Source organism: Felis catus, chromosome B4 (assembly GCF_018350175.1).
Source record: "Felis catus isolate Fca126 chromosome B4, F.catus_Fca126_mat1.0, whole genome shotgun sequence".
NCBI lineage: Eukaryota > Metazoa > Chordata > Mammalia > Carnivora > Felidae > Felis > Felis catus.
The window spans coordinates 69,930,187-69,951,342 of record NC_058374.1 but is presented as its reverse complement, the minus strand read 5'-3'; the positions used below and the strand labels follow the sequence as shown (position 1 = coordinate 69,951,342).

General features: G+C 37.0%; 1 protein-coding gene across 8 annotated transcripts in view; it reads right to left on the bottom strand.

The window, feature by feature from the left end:
* The window catches only part of PPHLN1 (periphilin 1), a 142,417-nt gene continuing 121,261 nt past the window's right edge, over window positions 1-21,156 (bottom strand). For all 8 annotated transcript variants that reach the window (XM_006933619.4, XM_006933622.4, XM_011283878.3 and 5 more), the window contains one exon: window positions 1-2,523. In XM_006933619.4, coding sequence (XP_006933681.1) covers window positions 2,329-2,523 — 195 coding nt within the window. In that variant the 3' untranslated portion in view covers window positions 1-2,328. The remainder of the gene's footprint in view (window positions 2,524-21,156) is intronic.

Below are 21,156 nucleotides of genomic sequence, written 5' to 3'. Positions count from 1 at the left end.
TTATTTAAACCTGGTTGCTTTATTTTGCACTTTTAAAATTCACAAAAAGCTTCACACTCTCTGCTTTCTCCCTGTTGATCATCAAGGCTTTATGGTAAGACAATGAAAATTTTATCATATCAGCTGGGCATACTCAAAAACAATGGATACTTTACAAACAAATTAATCAAGAACATTTTGTAAAATACACACTCTCGTACACATCTGAATTCAACTATCCTAAAACTGGACTTTAAAAAGCTGCCAAAAACAAACAGAATTAACACTGACAAGCCTACCAGAATAACGCTGATGGCAAGCTATAAAGAGCTTTAAATGTTGAATATAATTTGGGGAAAGGAGAGAAGAAATTATCTGTTGAACCTACAATTAAATGCATCTGTAAGCAAAACCTCTAGCTTAATGAATTTCTACTTTAATGAATTTCAACAGAATGAACAACTCATTTGCCTTGATGGTAGTTTCTTAACTTTTATTTTCAAACATGAAACATCTTGACTAAAGAAATTGAATCCTGGACTTAGAATATTTAAGGAAAAGAAAAACATGGGGGTAGGGGAGAACCAAGATCAGTACTTTCTTAGTCTTTTCTTTCTAAAGTGGGTAACAAAATCACTTCGTAATTAGGAAAGAATACCAGAGGTGATATGTAGGGTTTAGTTTTAGCTTATGTACATCTAAATGGCAAAAGTAAGAGTTCAAGGCAGTCTCATATAGGAAATTTAAGAAAAATAATTATGTTCAATTAGTTTTTACATTTGTGGAATGAGACAATACATATTTTGAGGCACCCATATAGGATCCACCAAAATTATTTGTACTGCTGATTCCACTTTTAATGTAATTTTTATCTACTCTGGGGTAGCTCTTTAGATAATATCAATATAAGCCACTAAAGATAATTGCAGAATTCAAGTGAGAAGAGAATGGAAATGGAAAGAGGGATGGGAGGATAATGAAACTGGGTAGTAATAACAAGCATGATTTTTAAGGTTTCCTAATGCCACAGAAATACATATTTTGGCTAAATGCCACTGGGCAGCTGGAAGTGATCAGGAAATGAGTGGAATATCCTAATGGTCCCAGTTAGATTTTTAAGTAACCCGTGATTTGGATGGCTCACTCATGGAGAAATGTTTACATAGACTGTTTGGTGAGGGGTAGTTGTGCTGGGCTTACTGCCTACTCTGCTTTGTTTCTTTAAAGAACACTTTTGAGGGCTAACGATCCCTAAAAAGGGCAACACAACAAAGATCTTGTTACAACTACAAACAGATATCAATAAAGGCATAATGTGATTAACAAAGGAATCTGTAAATGGTTTGATCATGGATATGGTATCAATGACCTTTTCTTGAGATGGGAAATATGGGCCTGGGAAAAAAATGAAATTCCACTACTTCATCATATTCAAAATTTTTCTATTTCAATGATAAGTATTTATTTATTTATTTAGAGCAGCAGGCAAAAGTTTATTAGAGTATAAAATCAGAAAGTAAAAATAGTATGAAAGCTCTCTTTACAGAGGGGACATTGGAAAGTGAATGCCTCTCAATTAGAAGTTTTTAAAGAAATCTCAACTTGAAAATAGCTCTCATCTTTCATCTCAAATTGCCCCTTCTCTTAGTTTTACATATGATATTGTTTAAGACTCAGACATCTGTGAGACTGGTCAGGAGTTTCAGGATTATTTTAATAGAAGACATTGAGTTGATTTACTTGGAAAACAGGATTTTACTATGAGGTCTTTTTAAGATTTAAGTGCTCTATTTTATCATAATGGGAATTAATCTTAAAGCAAATATTCTGTAAAATACTGGAGTATTCAGTTTATTTGGACAGTATACTTGAACATATTAAAAGTTACAAAGCCTAAAACAAGCAAGCAACAAGTCAATAAAATCACAACTCAGAATTCTAACATTTTCACATGGTATCACTGACTATGAAATGCAAAAAGACTATTAATGTTTAAGTGGAATGATCTCTAACCTATAAATTACACTATGTGACCAAAACAAATGATCGCATACCGAAGACTACAGAACATGAGCTGTTCTCCAACACTGCTTTTTCAAAGCTTGAAAAATTAACTGACCCATCATTTTAGGGGGATAAAAGGTAAGTATGGATTAGGAGGCTCTACATGTGGATTTAAAAAATTCTAATTAAAATATCTTAAACTATTTTAGATGTTTATTTGATATCGGAAATGTGGTCGACTATCATAAAGTATTTCTCTTCATCACAAAAATTCTATATATTAAGGATTTACACAATCCAAAAAAAAAAAAAATCTAGAAACATTTTTTTTGCCTGAGCAATTTTCTAAAAAGGCTCTCCAAAATCTTGACTAGAGGTGTCATACTCTGCAATGAAATGTTTGAGTTCCTCAACACACCTCTCACCTATTTCATGTAAATTCTGTCTCAATGCAAACTGTATAGACTTTTCTAATGAAGGATCTTTTTCAATCAGCATTTTCACAACCATCCCGAAAGTTTCACAGTCTTGTCGGTAAACCTGGAAAGGTGAAAATACATTGTGGTTAGCTAAAACTAAAAATAATTAGCCCAACATTGAGCTAATGCAGTTTGCAGAATTACAATGCTAAATTCATAAAGGGAGACACAATATAATTGAACCTTCCTCACCCTTGAGTAGTTACTACTGTCAGATGCTATGTAAACTTCTGAGATTTGCAGATAATGAGTAGAAAAACATTGATATACCACGTCACTGACTACAGAAGTTAGGCATGGCATTTGTCAGCATCAGGCAGTACACTAAAAGGACATCAAAGAACAAAGGCTTGCTAGGTAAGGCACATTCATGGCTTCACTCATTTGCTTGTTTGGAAGAAAAAAGTTTCTGAGCCCTAACTTTGGATTATTTGTTTGAATCATGACCATATGACAAATTCAACAACAAACAACAAACAAACAAAAAGACGAAACAACAAACAAAAAAGAAAAGACAAAAAGTATCTATTTGAAAAAACTTTTCAGGGTGCCAGGGTGGCTCAGTTGGTTAAACACCCAACTTCAGCTCAGGTCATGATCTCACTGTTGGTGAGTTGGAGCTCCACACTGGCCTCTCTGCTGGAAGCACAAAGCCCTCTTTGGATCCTCTGTCCCCCGCCCACGCCCTCTCTGCCCCTCCCCCATTCTCTCTCTCTCTCTTTCAAAATAAACTTTAAAAAAAGTAAAAAAAACAAAAACAAAAACAAAAAAACCTTTGCAAGTTCTATTTAACCACAAAGTCACCAAGGCAGAGTTAAGATCAAAACAATGTTAAACACACAAGTTCATGCATGTGTATACATGTGTATGTATATATAAACACACACATATATATATATACACATGTGTATACATGCATATAAATTTTCTACCTCAATATGTATTTTTTACTTCAGTATGTACATATAATCCTTTTCAGTGACAATGAGATATTTTTCCTTGTCCAAAAATTGTTAAGTATTCTCCCCAGTAAATATCATTTCCTTAATTTGTAGTCACAAAATGCAATTTAGATTTCTTTGCTATTTTCCATACTATGTAATTCATGTATTTAAAGAAAAATTACAATTAAGTATCCATGAAAACTAAGTGAAATACAAATTATCTGATTTAAAAGAACTGTTACCTGAATTTTAATTTTTCTAAATTTAACAAAAACAATCAATATATCATGTTTATTCTCTGCAAAAGGATTTTTTTTTCATTTTGAAAAACTTTAGAAAGAAGTGATTTGAGACATTTGGCTTAGGAGTTTTTATTCCTCCAATGATCACTACTAGCTGTTGTGGTAGTTGCTGTTATTATATTTTAAATGTCTGAAATATTTTTCCCCTTAAAAATAGCTATTTAAAGAAGAATATTTAATTCTGACTTAGTGCTAGGTTGCTGAATTATACTAAATTCATTTCCTTGCTCTTAAAACCATTCCACAAGCCCCAAGGAAATTAAAAGAATAAGTTCTTCAATGAACACAGAACAGCCCCCCAACACGCATGTTTTTCTAAATAGTGATGAAATATACTCATAGTAGCCATTAAATTTAATTCAGCTATCTAAACAACCATTTATTCCAGTTTATCCTAAGGTTTATGTGGCCCGGAATTGATATTACTACTCTAACAAACCAACTGAGAGAACAGTACACCATTCACATGATACTATATGTGATGGCAAGGCAATAGAGCACTCTGGCTGGTTTAACAAACACATAGTACCGAAGTCAAGCCAATGCAGTCCCCATGGGGGAAAGTCAGAACCATGATGTTTCAGTCTTAGTGGAGGTAAATTCCTTACCAAACCAGTCAGCCCACATAATAACAGCATTCTAACATCAACCACAGGCCTCAGCAGACCACTTTGTGGGTGGCCTAAATTTTACAGGCTTCTTTATAACAGATGTAGTAGATGAGGATAATGTTACACTGTGAATTAACCTGCAGATTCTTTAATGTAAATCCATTTTACCTAAACTGTAACTCTTCATTTAGTATATTTACTGAACATAAATATGCTACACATTTGCATATCAAAGATAAAAACACATTAAAATGTGTTTATGCATTTATTTAAACTGTAAACTACTGTCACTCTGGAGACAAGATAATACAAGCATTTAAAGACTATTTTCTTTTTTAATTGTAAGTCCTTTTTGAATTATTCATTGAAACAGGCAAATTTTTGTATGTTAGCTGACGAGAACAACCAGAACTGCCCAAAGCAACATAATTCTCTATGAAACGGGAAATTTTCTAAAAGACTGTTTAAAATGTACTGGTTGGACATTGGACAGGAAATAATTAGTTTTTTGTTAAAGGAAGAGCCTCACCCTCCAACATTTTATAAATAAAATTCACAACTGTCAGAAACCTATTTCCGAAATCTGTTCCACAGTAAACTCAATCCTGAACAGGAAGGGTGTAGTTATCTGTAGGAGAGTTTGTTTGCTTATGGTCCCTAGCTGGAAATGCATTAATAATCTTCAAATCTGATATCTACAGGCCACACAGGAAGATTTTTTTGTTGTTGCTTTTTCCCCTGATTGAACCTCATTGAAATGGGAAGCAGGTTAAAGTATGGGTGGGGTTTACATAAACTACATAGAAATGCAGTTAAATTTGCCAGGGTGATGAAAACACTACCCAAATGCGGTTTCTCACAGTACTTTATTATAGTGGCCTGTGATAATAGTTAAATTCTTACAACGTATTCCTAGGAGTAAAGGAATATGACAAAATAAAACTATCAAGGCTTTTTACTATTAACTACGCTGTCCAGTGACTGGAAGAATAGTATCTAGCAGGTTTGTTCTATCTGTAATTGCTCATAATGACATAAAACTCCCTAAAATGTATTATCATTTAGTCCTTACCTTTGTGTCCACAAAGAGAGAAACCAAAAATTAAGTCAATATAAATTGCTAGGAGAATTTTCATTTCAGACAAACCATCTTTATCATTTGCATTCAAGTTCTCTAAGAGCACTTTGGTGGAATGGTAAAAATTACAGAGTTGTGCTATCTAACACGGTAGCCACTAGCCAGCCACAGGAGAATATTTTTGCAGATAGGATTATGTTACAACTTTTGGATAGGGAGATTATCCTGGATTATCCAGGTGTGCAAAATGTAATCACTTGGAGTCCTTTAAAAAGGAATGAAGAAGAATCAGAGAAAGAGAGGAAATGTTACCACATAAACAAAGGTTGAGTGATGCATTTTAAAGATGGGAGAAGGAGCTATCAGTCCAGGAACGCAAGCAGCCTCTAGCAACTTACTGGTCTTTACCAGCAAAGAAATAGAGTCTCCCCTAGAGACTCCAGAGGAAGTGCAGCCCTGCAGATACCTTGATTGGCTCCTGGTGAAACCCATTTTATACATTACACATTCTTCTCAAGCTTACATGAAACATTCACCAGGACAGACCAGATTCTGGGCCATAAAACATACCTTAACAGATTTTAAAGAACAGAAATCATACCAAGTATGCTTTTAGATCACAATAAAATTAAATTAGAAATCAACAGAAAGTAGCTAGAAAATCCCCAAACATCTGGAGATTAAACAACATACTTCTAAAATCACATGGATCAAAGAAGTCTCAAGAGAAATTATAACATATTTTGAACTCAATGAAAATACAACTTATCAAAATTTGTGAGATGCAGCAAAAACAGTACTTGGAAATTTACAGCATTAAATACATTTAGAAAAGATGAAAGATACAAAGGTAATAATCTAAGCTAGGAAACTAAAAAAAAGAAGAGGGAATTAAGCAAAGAGAATAAAAATTCCAAATTCTGTTCTAGCAGAAATCCATGAAGGTGAAAACAATAAAATAGAAAATTGAATGAAACCAAAAGCTGGTTCTTGGAAAAAATCAATTTGATAAATCTCCAGTTCAGGCTAACCAAGAAAAAAAGAAAAGACAAAACTTATTAATATCAAAATTGAAACAGGAGTCATCACTACGGATTAATCTCCTGGACGTTAAAAGGATAATCAAGGAATATTATGAATAACTCTATGCCCACTAATTTGTTAACTTAGATGAAATGGACCAATCTCTTGAAAGACACAGTCTACCAAAACTCAAACAAGGAGATACAGATAATTCAAACAAGCTTACATCTATAAAAAAATTTAATCAGCAATTAACCTTACAAAACAGAAAGCACTAGGATGAGATGGTTTCACTGGTGAATTCTACTAAACACTTACAGAAGAAATGATACCAATTCTCTACCAACCAAAACCAGACAAAGACATTACAACAAAGGAGAATTACAAATCAGTCTCTCAAGAACATAGATACAAAGGAAAAAAAAAATCCTTAATACGATATGAGCAAATCCAAGAATATATAAAAATAATTATGCACCACAACCAAATGAAATTTATTACAGGCATGTAAGACTTGTTCAACATCTGAAAGTGAATTAATGCAATCCATCACATCAATAAACTAGAAAAGAAAAATCACAGGATCAGAATACATGCAGAAAAGGCATTTGACAAAATCCATTGCAAATTCATTTGTGACAAAAACTGTTTGCACACTAAAAAAAATAAATATCTATAAAACTTAATACAGAAAATCTACAAAACCCTAAAGCTAACATTACAAAGTGAAAAAGTAAATGCTTTCTTTAATAAGGAACAAGACAAGGATGTCCCCTTTTATCATTCCTATTCAACACTGTACTATATCCTAGTTAATGTAATAAGACAAGAAAAGGAAATGAAAAGTATACCAAGAGAAAGAGAAATAAAACTGCATTCACAGATGATATGATTGTCTATAAGGTCCCCAAACTGACGAAAAACCTATTGGAACTACTAAGTGCTTATAGCAAGGTCACGAGATTCAAAGTTTACATACAAAAGTCTACTGCTTTCCTATATACCAGCAATGAACTATTAAAATTTGCAATTAAAAACAGCACATGCAAACACATGTACACACACAAAGTATAAATTTAACAAAATATGTACAAGATCTATATGAGGAAAACTACAAAACACTGATTAAATAAAAACAAAAAAGATATAAACAGATATATTCTAAGATCATGGATTGGAAGACTCAATATTGTTATGATATCAGCACTTCCCAGCTTGATCTGTAAATTCAACACAGTCGCTGTAGAAATCCCAGCAAGTAATTTTGAGGATAATGACAAACTGACTCTAAAGTTTATATGGAAAAGCAAAAGACCCAGAATAGTTAAGACAGCGTGGATGAAAAATAACAAAGTCAGAGGACTGACACTTTAAGTCACAGTGATCAAGACGACTTTAAGTCTTACTATAAAATCATAGTAATCTCAACTGTAAGGCATTATCAAAAGAAGACAAATAGATCAATGGTAGAGAATAGAAAACCTGAAATAGACTCATACACATATAACTAATCTTTCACAAAGGAGCAAAGGCAATTCAATGGAGAAAGGACAGTCTTAAATAGTGTTGAAACAAATGGGTAATCTAGATATAAATCTTACATATTCCAAAAAAATTAACTCAAAATGGATCATAGAGCTAAATGTAAAATGCAAAACTATTAATACTTCAGCTAGATAACAAGAAAAAAATGTAGATGACACCAAAAGCATGTTCCAAGAAAAAAAATCATTACACTGGATTTCATTAAAATTAAAAACTTCTGCTCTGTGAAAGACACTATTAAGAGAATGAACAAACTACAGACTGGGAGAAAATCTTTGCAAAACAAATATCTAACAGAGTACTGGTATCCAAAATACACAAAGAACTCTTAAAACTCAAAAATAAGAAAACAAACAACTTGATTTAAAAATGGTCAAGGGGACATCAAGGGATGGTTCAATTGGCTAAGCGTCTAACTCTTGGTTTTGGCTCGGGTCATGATCCCAGCATCATAGGATCAAGCCCCACGTAGGGCTCCATGCTCAGTGTGGAGCCTGCTTGAGATTCTCCCTCCCTCCCTCCCACTGCCTCTCTCCCCCACTTGTGCGTGCTCTCTCTCTCTCAAATAAAAAATAAAAAAATAGATTAATTAATTTAAAAAATAGAAACGGGCAAAAGATCTGAACAGACACGTCACCAAACAAAACATCTGGATGGAAAAGAGGCATATGAAAGGATGTTCAATATCATATGTCATTAGTATACTGAAAATTAAAACAATGAGATGAGATACCATTACACATTTATCAGAATGGTTACAACCCATAACACTGATGACCCCAACTTCTGGTAAGAATGTTAAGGAACAGAAACTCTCATTAATTGCTGGTGGGAATGCAAAATGATACAGGCTACTCTGGTAGACAGTTTAGTGGTTTCCTACATAGCTAAACTTAAAATCCGAGTATATGATCCAGCAATGGTGCTCCTAGTTATACCCCAATGAACTGGAGACTGTGTCCATGCAGAAACCTGTATACAAATGTTTACACCAGCTTATGCATAACTGCCCCAAACTGGAAGCACCCAAGATGTCCTTCAGTAGATGAATGGATAAACTGCGAGTCGTTCACACACTAGAATAAATTTTGGTAATAAAAAGAAATGAGCTATAAAGCCACAAAAAAGAGGAACCTTAAATGGTTATTGTTAAGTGAAAGAAGTCAGTCTAAAAGGCTACCCAATGCTTGATTCCTACCACATGACATTTTGGAAACTGGCAAAACTATAGGAACAGTATAAAGATCAATGGTTGGTAGAAGGGGAAGCAGTAGGAGGATAAATAGGTGTACACAGCATCTTTAGGGTGGTAAAACTATTCTGTATATTGTATATAAAATCATATATTTTTCATTTGTCAAAATTCAAAGTACTATATGACACAAGAGTGATCCCTAAAGCAAACTATGGACTGTAGTTAATAATTATGTATTGGTACAGTTGTGATTGGTGAACCAGTATCACAGCAATGCAAAATGCTAATGAGAAGGGAAGCTCAACGAGGGAGTATATGGGAGCTTTCTTACAATTTTTACGTATACCTAAAACTGCTATAACAAATAAAGTCTATTAAAAATTTTTTTAATCACACAAATGAAAAAAAGGGGGAAAGTCACCTCGTCCAGTCTCAGTTTCAGGACCTACAAACCTGAGTATGCAGTTATAATGATTAAATGAAATAATAAAAAGTACTCAGAATAGTGCACCTACTATATGGGAAGCATTTATGTTAGATATAGAGATGCTGATGATGAAAGAGAAGAAACATCTGTTCTGTCTAGAGAAGGGAGTATTAGAAAATGGTACTGATTCTTTGAACATGAGATGTTCACTCGAGGAAAACCAGAAAGAGGAAAAGGAAACATCATTTTGGGGAAATTCAATGGGCTTGGCATAGCTAGAGTGGTGAGTGTATTCACTCTCAAAGTAGATCATGAAGAGCTTTTTTTCCCCAAAACTTTAGACCTCAACCTATAAATTGGCAAATAGCAAATGGGGAAAGAGCTACAAGGAGGAATTGGATCCTTTGGATGTACCAGGGAGAGATAATGGCTATCAACATCAAGGGCTTGTGAGAGTCTAGACAATGAATGTCATGTGATATGCTAAAGAAAGGTGACATTAGAGGCTTTACAGTAATTAAGAAGCAATACAGATATAATAATGTGAAGAAAGATAAGTGGAAGGTTTAAAACTTTTACTTATTTCAAGAGAGAGGGTATTGGGAAGGGGAGATAAGCTCAATATCTAGTATGTAATTGAGGCACTTGTCAAGAAGTGGAGTCTGGACTTCAGGAGAAAAAAACAGAGGAGGAAAAAAGGGAGGGATGGAGAAAGACAGGGAAGGAAAGACTAAGGGTGGGGGGAGGAGAGATCTTTAGCACTAATGCCAGCTAAGACCATGGGAGTTCCTTGAAATAAGGAGTAAGTTCTTTCTAGCTCCAATGTCTGATAGAAAGTAGATAATTCAGTGGGGTGCTTCAGTGACTCAGTAGTTGGTTGAAGTGTCTGATTGGCTCAGGTCATGATCTCACAGTTTGTGGGATTGAGCCCTGCGTCGGGCTCTGTGCTGACAGCTCAGAGCCTAGAGCCTGGAACCTGCTTCGCATTCTGTGTCTCCTTCTCTCTCTGCCTCTTCCTCGCTTACGCTCTGTCTCTCAAAAATGAACAGATGTTAAAAAAAAATTTTTTTTAAAGTAGATATTCAGTACATGTTGAATAAATAGCTAAAGTCTGCTCTGAGAGCAAAAGACAGCTAGAGTAGACATCTAAAAGCACCGATATTAGGGTGCCTGGGTGACTCAGGCGATTAGGTGGCCAACTCTTGGTTTCAGCTCGCAGTTCATGACTTTGAGCCCCACATCAGGCTCTGTGCGGACAGTGAGGAGCCTGTTTGGGATTCTCTCTTTCTCCCTCTCTCTCTGCCCCTCGTATGCTCGTGCTCTCTCTCTCAAAATAAATCAATTTAGAAAAAATTAAAAGCACCAATATCAGCCAAAGGAGAGACAATAAGGAAGACTAAACATGAGAAGAGAGTGAAAGCACAGGTGCCGAGAAAAACATTTGTAAAAGAAGGATGTAATCAATCAAATGTCAGAGAAAAATCAAAGCAGCTGACAACACAGACTGATTAGACTGGGAAACTAAGGGGCTGGCTGGTTAGCTGCAAGAGCAGTTTACTGGCATGGTGGAGATTAGAGAGCTGTGCTGTCCAATACAGCAGCCACTAGCCATATCTATTTATAGTTTAATAAGATAAAAAATTTCAGTTCCTCAGTTCCTAGTTCTATTTCAAATGCTAATCGCTACCATACTGGACAGTGTGAATATAAAAAATTTCCCTCAACACAGAAAACTGTACTAAGCAGTGTTAATACAGAGGATTGAGAAGTAGAAAAAAAAAAAAAAAGGTAAAGATGTAGTGGTAAGTGCTGACCTGGTAAATTAAACAATATATATTTGTAATTATTTCTACCATTATAGTGTACACAAAAGCTTACCACTTTTAAAGGAGCACTGTGAAATATAATAATTAGGATGTGTAAAATGTTCTACAATCTTTTGATGAAATGTGTATAAAAATGTGAGTTAAAAAAAGAAACTCCAATTGAGGCTTAACATAAGAGGAAACATTCATAATGTCTAATGTGTTGATGACGTCAGGAAAAAATAACAGCATACTGATGTTAAATACTGAAGACAAATTTAAACCCCTTAATTTGGGTCTATAGTAATGTAGAAGGTGTCAAAACTATTGTAATCTATGTTGCTGCTTGTGCTATATTAATAGAAAAAGTATCTTTGAGACTTCCTCCTCAAAGTTGCAGCCCCAGTGGCTCTTAAAAGCACAGCTCCTGAAAAGAACACTGGTGGTTGCTAAGAAATGCATTATGAACACATGCCTGCATTCAATACGTAGGTACAATTGTTACAACCAAATAAAAGTAACTCCAAAATTAATGATAAAGTGGAATAATGCTACAAACTCTTAGCAACCATTGTTTGCAAAACTCTCATCCATAAATACAGATTTATAAATGTATAGGATTCAAAGATTAATACTTAATTTTTTTTACCATTTCTAGCTTATTAATTCTTTCAATCATAATACACTAAATAGACAAAAATAAATGAAGTAATTCCACAGTCTACCCAATCTTTAACAATGTCAAAAGCAGATCTCAAAGAGATTAGATATAGGAACTAGAAAAATCTGAAATTAATAACAAACGGAAAAAGTTGCAAAGGAAGTATGTGAAGCATGATGCCATTTATACATGTTTTAAAAAGTTTTAATTTAGGTATATACACATATATACTAAAAACAGAAAAACATACACAAGAACGACAACTCTAAGAAGGAAAGGAGTCAGCAGGGATCTGAGACAGGCTTTATATCTGTAAATATCTTATTTCTTTAAAAAGAGAAAAAAGCCACAAACAATGAACTCTACTTAATGACATGTTGCTGAAGTATATAGGAAATAAAGTGCACTAAGATTTGCAACATACTTTGACATGTATCAAAAAATAAGATGAATCACTGGATGAATACAGGAATGGATAGTGACAAAGCAAATAAAAATGTTAATTATAGAATGTAAGTGATGAATGTACATGTGTGCACTTTATAACTCCTAATATTTAAAAATTGTTCATAATAAAATGTTAAAGGGGAAAGAAATCTAAAGCAAAGTAGGCCCAATAGTGGGCATAAAGTTCTGATCATCTCAGCTTATAAATGAAGATAGATCTGTTTTGCTTGGACCCTGGATAATGACAGATATTAATGAATCTGTAAATGCAGATATAAATTTGAACAACAGATAACTGTGCCTGCCAGCCAACTAGAAATCACCTACTATGTGCAAGGCACTAGATTTGGTCACTAATATAACACACCCTGCTCAAAGACATTAAATTCTAGTAAAAAAGAGTAATACATTTACAACAATCATAAGATAAGGCAAAATACAGTGAATGTCACAGAGAAATACAAAGTATAATAATTCCAAAGGAAAGATCATACCAAGCAGAGAAAGAGGAAGGATTAAAAGCACTGAGACAGTGTTGCCTATTGCAGGCAACCTGGAAGCTTGGAAATAAAACTGCATAGTAAGGGCGCCTGGGTGGCTCAGTCAGTTGAGCGTCCAACTCTTCATTTCGGCTTGGGTCATGATCTCAACATTTCATGAGTTCAAGTCATGGTTTGAGAGATCTAAGAGGAGCAACCTCCATTCATCCAGTTACCCTCTGACAGGAGAGATCTGTCAGTAGGAGCAACGAAGCTAAGTTAATTCCAAAACCCCCTTGACTTCCTCCCAGTTGATCTTTGGCAAAGGAGGCTGGAGAGAATCCAATATTAAGGTTGCTTTAACTTGTGAAGATGCAGAAAAATGACTCAGAACCTAAAAGTTTTAACAGTTACCAAGACCAATCTTTAAGTCCTCAGAGAGGGATTGCTATGTAGGAAAAATTCTAGGAGAATGAGAAGGAACCACTTCTATGACTAGAAGTGGTTATGGGTTACAATTTTAAAGGGTTTTCTGTTTAATAGCATTTAAAAATTCCTGGCATATGACTCTGGAAAATAGTATGGAAATTCCTCAAAAAATTAAAAATAGAACTACCCTATGACCCAGCAATTGCACTCTTAGGTATTTATCCAAGGGATACAGGTATGCTGTTTCGAAGGGACACATGCACCCCAATGTTTATCAGCACTATCAACAATAGCCAAAGTATGGAAAGAGCCCAAATGTCCATTGACGGATAAAGAAGATGTGGGGTGGGTGTGTGTGCTGAAGAGAATCCAATATTAAGGGTGTGTGTACACACACACACACACACACACACACACACACACACACAATGGAGTATTACTTGGCAATCAAAAAGAATGAAATTTTGCCATTTGCAACTACATGGATGGAACTAGAGGGTATTATGCTAAGCGAAATTAGAGAAAGACAAATGTCATATGAATTCACTCATATGAGGTATTTATAGAAGATGGCGGCGTAGGAGGACGCTGGGCTCACCGCGCATCCTGCTGATCACTTAGATTCCACCTACACCTGCCTAAAAAACCCAGAAAACCGCCAGAGGATTAGCAGAACGGAGTCGCCGGAGCCAAGCGCAGACAAGAGGCCCACAGAAGAGGGTAGGAAGGGCGGCGAGGCTGTGCGCGCTCCACGGACTGGCGGGAGGGAGCTGGTGCGCAGGGGCGGCTCGCCGGCCAAGCAAAGCCCCCGAGTCTGGCTTGCAAAAGCGGAGGGGCCGGGCGGACTGTGTTCCGACAACAAGCGCGACTTAGCGTCTGGGAGGTCATAAGTTAACAGCTCTGCTCGGAAAGCGGGAAGGCTGGAGGACAAAGGGAGGGAGAGCTGCTGAGCCCCCCGGACAACAGAGCTCAGTTTGGTGGGGAACAAAGGCACTCCCCAGCGCCAACTCCCCCGCCCATCCCCCAGCCAAAATCCCAAAGGGAACCAGTTCCTGCCAGGGAAGTTGCTCGCTCCGCGCAAACACCCAACTCTGTGCTTCTGCGGAGCCAAACCTCCAGCAGCAGATCTGACTCCCTCCCGCTGCCACAGGGCCCCTCCTGAAGTGGATCACCTAAGGAGAAGCGAGCTAAGCCTGCCTCTCCTGCCCCCGTGCACCTTGCCTAACCACCCCAGCTAATACGCCACATCCCCAGCACCACAAGCCTGGCAGGGTGCAAGTAGCCCAGACGGCACACCACCCCACAGTGAATCCCGCCCCTAGGAGAGGGGAAGAGAAGGCACACACCAGTCTGACTGTGGCCCCAGCAGTGTGCTGGGGGCAGACATCAGGACTGACTGCGGCCCCGCCCACCAACTCCAGTTACACACCACAGCACAGGGGAAGTGCCCTGCAGGTCCTCACCACTCCAGGGACTATCCAAAATGACCAAACGGAAGAATTCCCCTCAGAAGAATCTCCAGGAAATAACAACAGCTAATGAATTGATCAAAAGGATTTAAATAATATAACAGAAAGTGAATTTAGAATAATAGTTATAAAATTAATCGCTGGGCTTGAAAACAGTATAGAGGACAGCATAGAATCTCTTGCTACAGAGATCGAGGGACTAAGGAACAGTCACGAGGAGCTGAAAAGTGCTTTAAACGAAATGCAAAACAAAATGGAAATGACGACAGCTTGGATTGGAGAGGCAGAGGAGAGAATAGGTGAACTAGAAGATAAAGTTATGGAAAAAGAGGAAGCTGAGAGAAAGAGAGATAAAAAAATCCAGGAGTATGAGGGGAAAATTAGAGAACTAAGTGATACACTAAAAAGAAATAATATACGCATAATTGGTATCCCAGAGGAGGAAGAGAGAGGGAAAGGTGCTGAAGGGGTACTTGAAGAAATAATAGCTGAGAACTTCCCTGAACTGGGGAAGGAAAAAGGCATTGAAATCCAAGAGGCACAGAGAACTCCCTTCAGACGTAACTTGAATCGATCTTCTGCACGACATGTCATAGTGAAACTGGCAAAATACAAGGATAAAGAGAAAATTCTGAAAGCAGCAAGGGGTAAACGTGCCCTCACATATAAAGGGAGACCTATAAGACTCGTGACTGATCTCTCTTTTGAAACTTGGCAGGCCAGAAAGAATTGGCACGAGATTTTCAGGGTGCTAGACAGAAAAAATATGCAGCTGAGAATCCTTTATCCAGCAAGTCTGTCATTTAGAATAGAAGGAGAGATAAAGGTCTTCCCAAACAAACAAAAACTGAAGGAATTTGTCACCACTAAACCAGCCCTACAAGAGATCCTAAGGGGGATCCTGTGAGACAAAGTACCAGAGACATCACTACAAGCATAAAACATACAGACATCACAATGACTCTCAACCGGTATCTTTCTATAATAACACTGAATGTAAATGGATTAAATGTGCCAACCAAAAGACATAGGGTAGCAGAATGGATAAAAAAACAAGACCCATCTATTTGCTGTCTACAAGAGACTCATTTTAGACCTGAGGACACCTTTAGATTGAGAGTGAGGGGATGGAGAACTATTTATCATGCTACTGGAAGCCAAAAGAAAGCTGGAGTAGCCATACTTATATCAGACAAACTAGACTTTAAATTAAAGGCTGTAACAAGAGATGAAGAAGGGCATTATATAATAATTACAGGGTCTATCCATCAGGAAGAGCTAACAATTATAAATGTCTATGCGCCGAATACCGGAGCCCCCAAATATATAAAACAATTACTCATAAACATAAGCAACCTTATTGATAAGAATGTGGTAATTGTAGGAGACTTTAACACCCCACTTACAGAAATGGATAGATCATCTAGACACACGGTCAATAAAGAAACAAGGGCCCTGAAGGAGACATTGGATCAGATGGACTTGACAGATACATTTAGAACTCTGCATCCCAAAGCAACAGAATATACTTTCTTCTCGAGTGCACATGGAACATTCTCCAAGATAGATCATATACTGGGTCACAAAACAGCCCTTCATAAGTTTACAAGAATTGAAATTATACCATGCATACTTTCAGACCACAATGCTATGAAGCTTGAAATCAACCACAAGAAAAAGTCTGGAAAACCTCCAAAAGCATGGAGGTTAAAGAACACCCTACTAACGAATGAGTGGGTCAACCAGGCAATTAGAGAAGAAATTAAAAAATATATGGAAACAAACGAAAATGAAAATACAACAATCCAAACGCTTTGGGACGCAGTGAAGGCAGTCCTGAGAGGAAAATACATTGCAATCCAGGCCTATCTCAAGAAACAAGAAAAATCCCCAATACAAAATCTAACAGCACACCTAAAGGAAATAGAAGCAGAACAGCAAACGCAGCCTAAACCCAGCAGAAGAAGAGAAATCATAAAGATCAGAGCAGAAATAAACAATATAGAATCTAAAAAAAACTGTAGAGCAGATCAACGAAACCAAGAGTTGGTTTTTTGAAAAAATAAACAAAATTGACAAACCTCTAGCCAGGCTTCTCAAAAAGAAAAGGGAGATGACCCAAATAGATAAAATCATGAATGAAAATGGAATGATTACAACCAATCCCTCAGAGATACAAACAATTATCAGGGAATACTATGAAAAATTATATGCCAACAAATTGGACAACCTGGAAGAAATGGACAAATTCCTAAACACCCACACGCTTCCAAAACTCAATCAGGAGGAAATAGAAAGCTTGAACAGACCCATAACCAGCGAAGAAATTGAATCGGTTATCAAAAATCTCCCAACAAATAAGAGTCCAGGACCAGATGGCTTCCCAGGGGAGTTCTACCAGACGTTTACAGCAGAGATAATACCTATCCTTCTCAAGCTATTCCAAGAAATAGAAAGGGAAGGGAAACTTCCAGACTCATTCTATGAAGCCAGTATTACTTTGATTCCTAAACCAGACAGAGACCCAGTCAAAAAAGAGAACTACAGGCCAATATCCCTGATGAATATGGATGCAAAAATTCTCAATAAGATACTAGCAAATCGAATTCAACGGCATATAAAAAGAATTATTCACCATGATCAAGTGGGATTCATTCCTGGGATGCAGGGCTGGTTCAACATTCGCAAATCAATCAACGTGATACATCACATTAACAAAAAAAAAGAGAAGAACCATATGATCCTGTCAATCGATGCAGAAAAGGCCTTTGACAAAATCCAGCACCCTTTCTTAATAAAAACCCTTGAGAAAGTTGGGATAGAAGGAACATACTTAAAGATCATAAAAGGCATTTATGAAAAGCCCACAGCTAACATCATCCTCAACAGGGAAAAACTGAGAGCTTTTTCCCTGAGATCAGGAACACGACAGGGATGCCCACTCTCACCGCTGTTGTTTAACATAGTGCTGGAAGTTCTAGCATCAGCAATCAGACAACAAAAGGAAATCAAAGGCATCAAAATTGGCAAAGATGAAGTCAAGCTTTCGCTTTTTGCAGATGACATGATATTATACATGGAAAATCCGGTAGACTCCACCAAAAGTCTGCTAGAACTGATACATGAATTCAGCAAAGTTGCAGGATACAAAATCAATGTACAGAAATCAGTTGCATTCTTATACACTAACAATGAAGCAACGGAAAGACAAATAAAGAAACTGATCCCATTCATAATTGCACCAAGAAGCATAAAATACCTAGGAATAAATCTAACCAAAGATGTAAAAGATCTGTATGCTGAAAACTATAGAAAGCTTATGAAGGTAATTGAAGAAGATATAAAGAAATGGAAAGACATTCCCTGCTCATGGATTGGAAGAATAAATATTGTCAAAATGTCAATACTACCCAAAGCTATCTACACATTCAATGCAATCCCAATCAAAATTGCACCAGCATTCTTCTCGAAACTAGAACAAGCACTCCTAAAATTCATATGGAACCACAAAAGGCCCTGAATAGCCAAAGGAATTTTGAAGAAGAAGACCAAAGCAGGAGGCATCACAATCCCAGACTTTAGCCTCTACTACAAAGCTGTCATCATCAAGACAGCATGGTATTGGCACAAAAACAGACACACAGACCAATGGAATAGAATAGAAACCCCAGAACTAGACCCACAAACGTATGGCCAACTCATCTTTGACAAAGCAGGAAAGAACATCCAATGGAAAAAAGACAGCCTCTTTAACAAATGGTGCTGGGAGAACTGGACAGCAACATGCAGAAGGTTGAAACTAGACCACTTTCTCACACCGTTCACAAAAATAAACTCAAAATGGATAAAGGACCTGAATGTGAGACAGGAAACCATCAAAACCTTAGAGGAGAAAGCAGGAAAAGAACTCTCTGACCTCAGCCGTAGCAATCTCTTACCCGACACATCCCCAAAGGCAAGGGAATTACAAGCAAAAGTGAATTACTGGGACCTTATGAAGATAAAAAGCTTCTGCACAGCAAAGGAAACAACCAACAAAACTAAAAGGCAACCAACGGAATGGGAAAAGATATTCGCAAATGACATATCGGACAAAGGGCTAGTATCCAAAATCTATAAAGAGCTCACCAAACTCCACATCCGAAAAACAAATAACCCAGTGAAGAAATGGGCAGAAAACATGAATAGACACTTCTCTAAAGAAGACATCCGGATGGCCAACAGGCACATGAAAAGATGCTCAACGTCGCTCCTTATCAGGGAAATACAAATCAAAACCACACTCAGATATCACCTCACACCAGTCAGAGTGGCCAAAATGAACAAATTAGGAGACTATAGATGCTGGAGAGGATGTGGAGAAACGGGAACCCTCTTGCACTGTTGGTGGGAATGCAAATTGGTGCAGCCGCTCTGGAAAGCAGTGTGGAGGTTCCTCAGAAAATTAAAAATAGACCTACCCTATGACCCAGCAATAGCACTGCTAGGAATTTATCCAAGGGATACACGAGTGCTGATGCATGGGGGCACTTGTACCCCAATGTTTATAGCAGCACTCTCAACAATAGCCAAATTATGGAAAGAGCCTAAATGTCCATCAACTGATGAATGGATAAAGAAATTGTGGTTTATATACACAATGGAATACTACGTGGCAATGAGAAGGAATGAAATATGGCCTTTTGTAGCAACGTGGATGGAACTGGAGAGTGTGATGCTAAGTGAAATAAGCCCTACAGAGAAAGACAGATACCATATGGTTTCACTCTTATGTGGATCCTGAGAAACTTAACAGAAACCCATGGGGGAAGGGAAGGAAAAAAAAAAAAAAAACAGGTTAGAGTGGGAGAGAGCCAAAACCTAAGAGACTGTTAAAAACTGTGAACAAACTGAGGGTTGATGGGGGGTCGGAGGGAGGGGAGGGTGGGTGATGGGTATTGAGGAGGGCATGTTTTGGGATGAGCACTGGGTGTTGTATGGAAACCAATTTGACAGTAAATTTCATATATTAAAAAAAAAAATGAATTCACTCATATGAGGGCTTTAAGAGACAAAACAGATGAACATAAGGAAAGGGAAACAAAAATAATATAAAAACAGGGAGGGGGACAAAACAGAAGAGACTCATAAATATGGAGAACAAACTGAAGGTTACTGGGGGGCTTGTGGGAGGGGGGGATGGGCTAAATGGGTAAGGGGCACTTAGGAATCTACTTGTGAAATCATTGCTGCACTATATGCTAACTAACTTGGATGTAAATTTAAAAAATAAATAAATAAAGTAAATAAAACAGCATCTATATTTAAGTAAATATTTCTATTAGCTTCAAATATAGTTAAAAGAAAAATTCCTGGCATATGAGAAACACTTAAGTCATTGGCAACATTTTCATAAGGCTTTTACATTATTTTATGTATCAGGAATTCTCATAAATAACTCTGGTATAACTACCCCATTTTATAAAAATACAGAAGCAGAGAGACTAAAGGGAGTTAGTTGTAAATAGTATGATACTCACAGTCTGGGTTTCTAATTTACCCTTTACCATACTGCTGCTATAATCCAACAGAATTATTTAAATCCAAAATAAAATAAAGCCATGACTGAGACTAAATCTTTGGCAAAGAGAAATTAATTTGTTAGGTTTTGAAGAATGGTGTAAAGAAAGTGGCCTGGAGGAGTTTGGAAGGTAGGTTACTGTTATCAGACAATGTGACATCATTTGTATGTATGTGCTTCATGTCTATACTTTATCATTCCCTTAGTAAAATCTGAAACTTGGGACTATTTTCCCATACAGTTTCAGGGATGCAATTAAGATAAACTGACAAATGAACAGGTAAGAGGTGCCTGGATGGCTCAGTTGGTTGATTGTGCAATTCTTGATTTTGGCTCCTGATCCCAGGGTCACAGGATCAAGTCCCATGTCAGGCTCTGTGTGGAGCACTGGGCACAGAGCCTGTTGAGATTCTCTACCCCCACCCCCCTGGCCCTCTCCCCCACTCTTGCTTGTGTGCTCTGTAAAAAAAAGAAAAGAGAAGGAAAGGAAAGGAAAGGAAAGGAAAGGAAAGGAAAGGAAAGGAAAGGAAAGGAAAGGAAAGGAAAGGAAAGGAAAGGAAAGAAAAAAGAAAAGAAAAGAAAAGAAAAGAAAAGAAAAGAAAAGGAAAGGAAACAGAAAAGAAAAAAAAGAAAAGAAAAGGAAAGGAAAGGAAAGGAAAGGAAAGGAAAGGAAAGGAAAGGAAAGGAAAGGAAAGGAAAGGAAAGGAAACAAAAGAAAA